The sequence below is a fragment of the Salvelinus sp. IW2-2015 genome, linkage group LG5, assembly GCF_002910315.2.
Source record: "Salvelinus sp. IW2-2015 linkage group LG5, ASM291031v2, whole genome shotgun sequence".
NCBI classification, from domain to species: Eukaryota; Metazoa; Chordata; class Actinopteri; order Salmoniformes; family Salmonidae; genus Salvelinus; species Salvelinus sp. IW2-2015.
In genome coordinates this window covers 25,240,522-25,250,868 of record NC_036844.1, presented here as the reverse complement: position 1 = coordinate 25,250,868, position 10,347 = coordinate 25,240,522, and the positions used below count along the sequence as shown (strand labels likewise).

General features: G+C 41.7%; 1 protein-coding gene across 2 annotated transcripts in view; it reads right to left on the bottom strand.

The window, feature by feature from the left end:
• Positions 1-75: 75 nt before the first annotated feature.
• LOC111964092 (protein unc-13 homolog B) overlaps positions 76-10,347 on the bottom strand; it is a 123,856-nt gene continuing 113,584 nt past the window's right edge. Inside the window, exons 34-39 of one of the 2 annotated variants that reach the window (XM_070443624.1) lie at positions 4,243-4,374; positions 3,904-4,051; positions 3,514-3,570; positions 3,196-3,288; positions 2,937-3,096; positions 76-2,813 (exon numbers count right to left, since the gene is read on the bottom strand). In XM_070443624.1, the coding sequence (XP_070299725.1) occupies positions 2,528-2,813; positions 2,937-3,096; positions 3,196-3,288; positions 3,514-3,570; positions 3,904-4,051; positions 4,243-4,374 (876 nt within the window). In that variant the 3' untranslated portion in view covers positions 76-2,527. The remainder of the gene's footprint in view (positions 2,814-2,936; positions 3,097-3,195; positions 3,289-3,513; positions 3,571-3,903; positions 4,052-4,242; positions 4,375-10,347) is intronic. The other variant, XM_023987812.2, reaches the window with a different exon arrangement.

Genomic DNA, 10,347 nt, shown 5'->3' with positions numbered 1-10,347 from the left:
ACTATCACATCTGGAGATGAGAATCATGTTCTTTGTAAAGGAAAACACACTAAATTTGCCAGACACATCAACAGATATTTCTTAAATACTTTATACAAAATTCATAAATTGGAATGTACACATTTTAATGATCAATACCAAATGTTTTCCAGTAGCAATAATACAAATAAAACTTCACAATAGTACTTTGACTGATATACTATACGTGCTAACTATTGTAGTGATTTAATAATTGTGCAAAAGTTCAAGTTAAAAAAAACAATGTATTAAAAACAAAATGAAATTATAAAAAGTGAACACTTGGGGACAGCTTGGCACAAGGAACATGTATGTTAGAGTGGCAGTGCCCTCCTTAAAGGTAGACATTTTTCCCTAAATCAACAGCCCAAAATATGTAGGACTTCACATTGGTACAGTAGATACTGTATATAAAGCCCAGATATAACTTCTGCAGTGTGTGATTTTGCAGTGGTTTCCTATTCAACAAACTGACTATAATTGTATGGACAATGGCAGTGTTACTTAACAAATACAAAAATATTTTCAGTATGAGTGTGATTTTTTTCTCCCCTCATTTCTATGAGGAAGTTGACTGGCATGCATCACACCTTAAGTGAATTGATACAGTACTGAACAGCTCCACCATAATTGCATGTTTCCAAAAGAGGGATACACACATTTTCAATGTAACATTTTAAAAAGACTAAGAGAATAACTACACCTCAACAAATATTAAACAAATATAAATCCTTCAAAATGATTAAATACAGTTGATTTTGGGCAAATTGACCAATCCTCTATTGTTGTTCAACAAAATAAATACACAGAAAATAAGGGGGAAAACAGGTATTAAATAGACAGCTTCTATTATCATCACAGTAGCAAGGCCACTCAGAGATACAAGGAAACATAGCTGGAAAATAATAGTTTTTTTCCTCAACGGAGACAAAAACTGTTTAAACCCCAAAATATCCTCTAGGTCCAGTTAGTATCTGTAGGGTACTGCAGCACAAAGCCATTCAAAACTACCACTGCAAACAATACTCAAATGCTATCTAGTAGCCCTCTTTGTTTGCAATAGTAGACCCCATTCGTAATCTGGAATAAATACATAAAAAAAAAACGATTAATAAAATGGCTGTGTCATTGAGGGTTGGCAACATTAGCCAAATGTTTGTAAAACATGTTATTTCCTAGTGAATACAAAGTTTAAGACAGGGCCCTCCATACACCACTGCACTTTGATGTACTGTAATAAGCGAGTAAAAGTGCTCACATCTCCATCTATCCTTAATGGAAGTTTCTCTCTCTATTGAAGGCAGCCCTTGGGTTGAGGATGTTGATGTCAATTTATCTCCACCCGGCACAGCCAGAAGAGGACTGGCCACCCCTCATAGCCTGGTTCCTCTCTAGGTTTCTTCCTAGGTTCCAGCCATTCTAGGGAGTTTTTCCAAGCCACCGTGCTCCTATACCTGCATTGCTTGCTGTTTGGGGTTTTAGGCTGGGTTTCTGTACAGCACTTTGTGACATCAGCTGACGTAAGAAGGGCTTTATAAATCAATTTGATTGAATTTAGACTCAAAAGCATTATAGAAAATACTAATTCAAAGTGCATTGTCAACACTCTACACTTACGGGATTAATGGGTCAGGAATAAGAGCCCAATTCCTGGCAGGGCACACATAAYGTACAACCCCTTTACATTGAGTGCTGTTGGCATTACAGTACCTCAAGTCAGAAAATAGGTGGATGACTCAAACGTAAAATCACTTCAGAAACACCACAAGGCACCACTTTCAATACAAAAAACCCCACGTTCCTTTTCTACAGCAGAAACCAGTGGATTTGTACACTATATTTAGGAGCAGGGTACTTGACATGTGGTAGGATAGAAACCAGGTGAATCTACCTTGACCGATGCACCAACATTAACAAGACATCCCGTGTTTGGACCCTTAAAGTAGCATCAATGAGACTAACATGGACCCTGAAGAACACCAAAGTGAGATTGAGGAAGATAAATAAACAGTTTTGTACTATAGGTTACAGTCTAAACTTCACACATTCACAGCTTCCAAAGTGTAAGGCATCAAACGTACGGCCACAGTTGGGGGGGATTTGCACATGACAAACATTTGTGGGATGAGGGGGAGACCCTGTACTGAAGTACATACAGGCTGGCAGGGAGGTGACTGGCACATAATGCCCATGGCATGTCCATAGTGCAAGACTGGCAGACCCACAGGAAGTACAGTATCGTGTGAGTGTGTGTAATAACCACTGAGTGAAAGAGAAACTATGTGTGTGAATGATATAGTGAGTGAGAGATTCAKAAGGTGAGTGTGATAAATAGTGACCCTATGTTAGTGAACCAGTGTCCATCAAACAGCCAGTAGCAGCCAGGAAACATTATTAGTCCAAAGTAGTAGTCGAGCGGCTTTCCTTCTGTGTAATGAAGGTTCTCCCATCCCTCTCCACTTGTCTTTACTAGAGGCCCTTCACACTCCTCCCCTCCTTTAGGGAAACCTCAGCTGCCCTCCTCTGCAGAACGTATCTCAGACTTGAGCTTGACGAACTCCTTGGCCACCTCGTCGTTTGAACGCTGGGAGAGGATGCGCATGGCGGTGAGGCCTGTCTCATCCATGGTGACAATCTGGCCCAGAGGACACCAGCACGCCACGCTGCCTTTCTCTGCCACGTCCCTCAGCTGCATCACAGCCATGCCCACCACCCGGTCAGCACGACCAAAGCAGTAGTCCTTCACACACATCTGAAGCTCGTAGCACTCAAAGCCATCCTCGTTGCCCAAGACACTGAGGAGACATTGAGGGGAGGGAGAGTTTTCTTTTTTACGATGAGCATTGGCTATTTCAAGGGGCTACTATTGGTTATTGTAGGTAACAGGCTACTGTACTATTGCTTGGCTCTGCACTCACAAGTGGAAGGTCTCGTTGAACTTGGGCGCCCAGCTGTTGTTCTTGGACTTGGTTTGGAACTTGCGCTTCTTGTCACTGAGGTGGGGTCCGATCATGGTGATCTCCACGAAGGGCCGGAACATCCCAGACGTCTGCCACTTCAGATCATTGGCTCCCACCACTGATACACAACAAGGAAGGAGATCGTTAGTTTGTTGGCACAGGGAGAGACAGAGATAATGGTTCATTATAGTCATGTTCCCTTAAACCCTATAGGAACCTTTGACAGTGACTTTGTGCTCCCCAGTCCCAGGATGGGTGAATAGGTCAATCTGTATGGATATCTCTCCAACTGGCTTGTCCACTCCTGAGCCTAGTGTACACACAGATAGAAACACAAGACATGATCTTCCAGTGGTGGTCAGTGGTTATAGATACCAGGAGTAGTATCCGTTAGGGAGGAGGAGCAGTCAGGGTTGATGTTTGGGGCAAACTCACCCACAGGGGCAGGGGCAGATGGGAAGGGGTTTATGTACAGTCACAGAGTAAAGGAGGGAGGGGTTGTTGGCACATGCTATCCATTGTTGGCACAACCTACCCCTGGAGGGTTGTATTTTTTCATTGGGTGTTAACCTAATACCCTTCCCATTGTGCACTGGTGAGGAGGCAGCAGAGGAGATAACAAGAGAGAAGACAAACAGCAAAAAAAGCACGTCAAATGGCAGCAGAGTCATGTTAGACTTCAACTCACAGAACAGTCACACAGCCAGATAAAGTTAGTTAATAGGTAAGTAATAGAGACACAATATTTAGCTGATAGATCAACTTCAAGCCCATTACTGGAATATAACAGTACTCAAGACCCCTGGTGACCCCTGGTGGCAAGGCAGGGGAGAAGCAAAAGTTATTTTAGGACTGTGTTATGGACAGTATTTATTTAGAAACAATGGAACGCAGACTGATGCTATTGTGTGCGCGCAAGCCTTACCTTGTGCGTGTTGTGTTGTGACGAAGGTCTTGATGAGTGTGTCTGTGGTCTGTGTGTAGAGGGACAGAGCGTGGCGTAGTGAGGTCAACTCAGAACTCTTCTCCAGGAATGCCTTCTTCAGACCGTTTCCTCCAGCATGGAAGTATTGCTGCAGAAGAGAGGGAGAGAGAAAGGGAAAAGAGGGGAAAAGAGAGGGAGACGGAAGGATTGTTTTCCTACTACGCAATGAATGAGGACGGTAATTAAATGCTCAGCAACCAAGTCACCTTCAGCAACTAATGTAAGTAGTAACTTTATCACAGGTGTATGTGTCACTATGAACTTAAACATAACACAAACCTTGATTGTGTCCAGTGCTATATCGATGACAGCACACTGTTTAGGTGTCAGGCTTTTGGCCTCTCCTGCCATGTGATCCTTGAGCTTGGAGAGCTGCCCCAGTTCCTTGGCTGCAGACAGGATCTGAGCACCCTGACCCACACAAATTGTTTATTTTTATGTATTTGTAGATTTTATTTTAGGATACACGAGTCACAATGAGTGCAGAAAACATTATAAACAACCGCTCTTTCCATGACAGACTGACCAGGTGAACCCAGGTGAAAGCTACAATCCCTAAAAGAGTACCACAGATGAGTCATAATACCCATAAATCTAGCGGTCAAACAGGGAAATGGTTCCAATAATTTCCCCACCATTCATTTTCCCCATAGGTGATTTTAGAAACACTTAAAATAAGGGATGTGTTTCCTGTAGGCTTACCCTGGTGTGACGTTTTGATAACTGTGTAAATCTCTAGGACAGTGGTTCCGTACCTCTTCAAACATTCAACCTCCAGCTGCGTACCCCCTCTAACGCCAGGGTCATCGCACTCTCAAATGTTGTTTTAAGCCATCATTGTAAGCCTACCCCCCACACACACTATACAATACATTTATTAAACATAAGAATGAGTGTGAGTTTTTGTCACAACCCAGCTCGTGGGAAGTGACAAAGAGCTCTTATAGGATCAGGGCACAAATAATAATATAATAATAATAATAAATCATTTTGCTCTTTATTTAACCATCTTACATATAAAACCTTATTAGGCATTGAAAATTGTGAATAACTCACCACAGGTTACTGAGAAGGGTGTGCTTGAAAGGATACACATACAGTTGAAGTCGGAAGTTTACATACACTGAGGTCGGAGTCATTAAAACTCGTTTCTCAACCACTCCACAAATTTCTTGTTAACAAACTATAGTTTTGGCAAGTCATTTTCCCAACAATTGTTTACAGACAGATTATTTCACTGTATCACAATTCCAGTGGGTCAGAAGTTTACATACACCAAGTTGACTGTGCCTTTAAACAGATTGGAAAATTCCAGAAAATGATGTCATGGCTTTAGAAGCTTTTGATAGGCTAATTGACATAATTTGAGTCAATTGGAGGTGTACCTGTGGATTTATTTCAAGGCCTACAAACAAACTTAGTGCCTCTTTGCTTGACGACATGGGAAAATCAAAAGAAATCAGCCAAGACCTCAAGAAAAAAATTGGAGACCTCCACAAGTCTGGTTCATCCTTGGGAGCAATTTCCAAATGCCTGAAGGTACCATGTTCATCTGTATAAACAATAGTACACAAGTATAAACACCATGGGACCACAYAACCGTCATACCGCTCAGAAAGGAGACGCGTTCTGTCTCCTAGAGATGAATGTACTTTGGTGCAAAAAGTGCAAATAAATCCCAGAACAGCAGCAAATGACCTTGTGCTGGAGGAAACAGGTACAAAAGTATCTATATCCACAGGAAAACGAGTCCTATATCGACATAACCTGAAAGGCCGCTCAGCAAGGAAGAAGCCACTGCTCCAAAACCGCCATAAAAAAGCCAGACTCCAGTTTGCAACTACACATGGGGACAAATATTGTACTTTTTGGAGAAATGTCCTCTGGTCTGATGAAACAAAAATAGAACTGTTTGGCCATATTGACCATCGTTATTTTTGGAGGAAAAAGAGCCGAAGAACACCATCCCAACCGTGAAGCACGGGGGTGGCAGCATCATGTTGTGGGGGTGCTTTGCTACAGGAGGGACTGGTGCACTTCACAAAATAGATGGCATCATCAGGAAAGAAAATGATGTGGATATATTGAAGCAAAATCTCAAGACATTAGTCAGGTAGTTAAAGCTTGGTCACAAATGGGTCTTCCAAATGGACAATGAGCATACTTCCAAAGTTGTGGCAACATGGCTTAAGGACATTTTGTAAATGTATCTCATCATAATGTAATTACTGAAATATCACTTGGAGCGGATATTATTTATTTGTCTCCCGGGTGGCGCAGTGGTCTAGGGCACTGCATCGCAGTGCTAGCTGCGCCACCAGAGTCTCTGGGTTCACGCCCAGGCTCTGTCGCAGCCGGCCGCAACCGGGAGGTCCGTGGGGCGACGCACAATTGGCATAGCGTCGTCCGGGTTAGGGAGGGTTTGGCCGGTAGGGATATCCTTGTCTCAGTATGTAAAATGTAATAAAATGTATGCACTCTACTGTAAGTCGCTCTGGATAAGAGCGTCTGCTAAATGACTAAAATGTAAATGTAAACAAAGTCAAGGTATTGGAGTGGCCATCACAAAGGCCTGACCTCAATCCTAKTGAAATTTTGTGGGCAGAACTGAAAAAGCGTGTGCGAGCAAGGAGGTCTACAAACCTGACTCAGTTACACCTGCTCTGTCAGGAGGAATGGGCCAAAATTCACCCAATTTATTGTTGGAAGCTTGTGGAAGGCTACCCGAAACGTTTGAACCAAGTTAAACAATTTAAAGGCAATGCTACCAAATACTAATTGAGTGTACATAAACTTCTGACCCACTGGGAATGTGATGAAATAAATAAATGCTGAAACAAATCATTCTCTCTACTATTATTCCGACTTTTCACCTTCTTAAAATAAAGTGATGATCCTAACTGACCTAAGCTAGGACATTTTTACTAGGATTAAATGTCAGGAATTGTGAAAACTGAGTTTAAATGTATTTGGCTAAGGTGCATGTAAACTTCTGACTTCAACTAACTCTGCAATCTTGGGTTGTATTGGAGARAGTCTCAGTCTTAAATTATTTTCCACACACATTCTGTGCCTGTATTTAGTTTTCATGCTAGTAAGGGCCGAGAATCCACTCTCACATAGGTACGTGGTTGCAAAGGGCATCAGTGTCTTAAAAGTGCGATTTGCCAAGGCAGGATACTCTGAGATCAGCCAATCCAGAAATCTGGCAGTGGCTTCTGATTTAAATTCAATTTTAACAGAAGCGCTTGCGGCAATTTCGATGAGTCTCTCTTGTTCAGATATCGGTAAGTGGCAGGGCATGAAAGGGATAACGAATCCATTTGTTCGTGTCATCCGTTTCGGGAAAGTACCTGCGTAATTGCGCAACCAACTCACTCAGGTGCTTTGCTATATCACATTTGTCCGTAAGCTTTAGCTCATTTGCAAACAAAAAATCATACAATGATGGAAAGATCTGTGTGTTGTCCTTGTTAATGCAGAAAGAGAAGAGCTCCAACTTCTTAGTCATAGCCTCATTTTTGACCCGCACATTGAATATAGAATCGTAGATTCAGATCATTCAGGCGAGAAAAAACATCACCCAGACAGGCCGTGTGAGAAACTCATCATGCAAGCGGTCAGACAAGTGAGAATTATGGTCAGTAAAGAAAAGTTTAAGCTCGTCTCTCAATTAAAAAAAACAGGTCAAATACTTTGCTCCTTGATAACCAGCGCACTTCTGTATGTTGTAAAAGCGTTACATTGTTGCTGCCCATATCACTGCATAATGCAGAAAATACACRAGAGTTCAGGGGCCTTGCTTTAACAAAGTTAACCATTTTCACTGTAGTGTCCAAAACATCTTTCAAGCTGTCAGGCATCCCCTTGGCAGCAAGAGCCTCTCGGTGGATGCTGCAGTGTACCCAAGTGGCGTCGGGAGCAACTGCTTGCACGCGCGTTACTACTCCACTATGTCTCCGTCATGGCTTTTGCGCCATCAGTACAGACACCAACACATCTTGACCACCAAAGTCCATTTGATGTCACAAAGTTGTCCAGTACTTAAAAAATATCCTCTCCTGTTGTCCTGGTTTCCAGAAGAGGATGTCTTCCTTAATTGACCCCCCATAAACGTAACAGACATTTACCAGGAGCTGTGCCAGGCCCGCCACGTCTGTTGACTCATGCAGCTGTAACACACATAATTCACTGGCTTGTACGCGAAACAGTAATTGTTTCAAAACATCCTCTGCCATGTCACTGATGCGTTGTGAAACAGTGTTGTTTGATGAAGGCATTGTCTGTAGTTATTTTGGCCTTTTCCTCCAGCATTGTCCCAGCCATATCCACGGCAGCAGGAAGAATGAAGTCCTCCACAATAGTATGGGGCTTGCCTGTCCTAGCCACTCGGTAGCTCACCATATAAGACACTTCTAGACCCTTCTTATTTATGGTATTGTTGCTTTTATACATGTCTTACTACTTGAAAGTTGTCTTAATTCTCGCTCCAAAAACTCCCCTGGCTTCTTTTTCAAAATGGCATGTTTAGTTTCTAAATGTCTCCGCAGGAGTGAAGGTTTCATTGAGTTGTACTTTTGCACATTTAACACACTTGCTGAGGAAAGGCACTACTCCCAATACAAGTGAACCCCAACTCAATGTAGTTCTCATCATATTTGCGCCTCTTTGATGGTCCAACGTCCCGGTCTGTTCGGTGCTTCCCCGGGTAAGGGGGCAGTAGCTCTTCGGCTGCATCAGATTCACAACTGTCAGTGTCCATGCTAGCTGGGCTTACAACAAATGTAGAATTACTGATGCTAGCATTGGATGTGCTCGTCGAAGCAGAACAATTTGTGTTGTCGACTGAATTTATCCATTATCGAGCAAACGGAATGAGCAGCAGCTACGTTTGGCCACATACGGACCGTTAGTGGAATTCCCGCAAGAGAGTAACGATTAATGTGATCAGATGTTAATTATTTGACTAGGCTACCTGTATTTGACATTGTGTTGTTATTTCGCTGAACACTTGATGGTTTAATTTTATTTTTGGCAGTGAAACGAGGCTACTCATGCGAGAAAAAAACCTCACCCAAACGTATAGCCCAGTTGGAAAATAGAAATGGACTATTTGAACATGGGAAGAACCCCAATTCGGGAATATCTGCTCGAGGACAAGGTGACTTTTATCAACATAGTCGCCTGTATTTAGCCCCCCAAAAATGAAATGCTAAGTAGCTGCTAATGTGGCTATCATAAATAACTACAAATGCCATGATGATCTGGACGAGACTGTCAAATTGAGGCAAAGGTAAGAATCTCTGGATTCATTATCTAATGTTAGCTAAATGTAGTAATTCATAAATTGGCTACATTTATTTAAATGACCAATTCTGTGAACTGTCTGGTGCAAGTTTAAAATTGACAATGCCTGTTAGCAAAGGTGTCAGCTAGAGATGACGTGTAGAAGCTTGCAGGGATTTGTAGGTTTGCATGACGTCTACTTTGATGCTAATTAAATCAAATCAAAGTTTATTTGTCACGTGCGCCGAATAGAACAGGTGTAGACCTTAGTGAAATGCTTACTAACCAACAGTGCAATTAAAAAAAAAAAGTATTAGGTGAACAATAAGTAAGTAAAGAAATAAAATCAACAGTAAAAATAAAGTGAAAAAATAACAGTAGCGAGGCTATATACAGTAGCGAGGCTATATACAGGCACCAGTTAGTCAGGCTAATTGAGGTAGTATGTACATGAATGTATAGTTAAAGTGACTATGCATATATGATAAACAGAGTAGCAGCAGCGTAAAAGAGGGGTTGGGGGGGTACACAATGCAAATAGTCCGGGTAGCCATTTGATTACATGTTCAGARTCTTATGGCTTGGGGGTATAAATGAATTAAGAATTTTCGAATCTGAGAGTGAATAGAGACGAATATATTGCTAAAAGTCACCTTGTCCGAGAGAGACTTACATGGTTATCAAAATGTCATGCCAAGGCAAGTCTACTTGAAACACAGCTCTTACTTTAAGTGTTTCATAAATACCAATGGGAAAAATGAATGGTGGAAAAACGATTGGAACCAAAACATTGTAGAATATAATGCCTCTCATTGGAGGACCTAGACCTACACTTTGACACATTGTGGAGCATTGTACGATGTATAGTGTTTGTTTAAATCGATAAAAAACCCTTACTATAGTCCCTTACTATAGTAAAAAATAAATACCTCTTGAGATGGGAAGACATGTTTTTTATGAAGTTGAACATGTGCTCTTTATGRCAGAATGAACAATTACAATTATATCACTGCCAGTTTTGGCTTTGTGGCCAAAAAAAGTATCTCCATTGACCAATACGTAAAGAGTAATATAAGAAGATGAATTTGGAAGCACTTT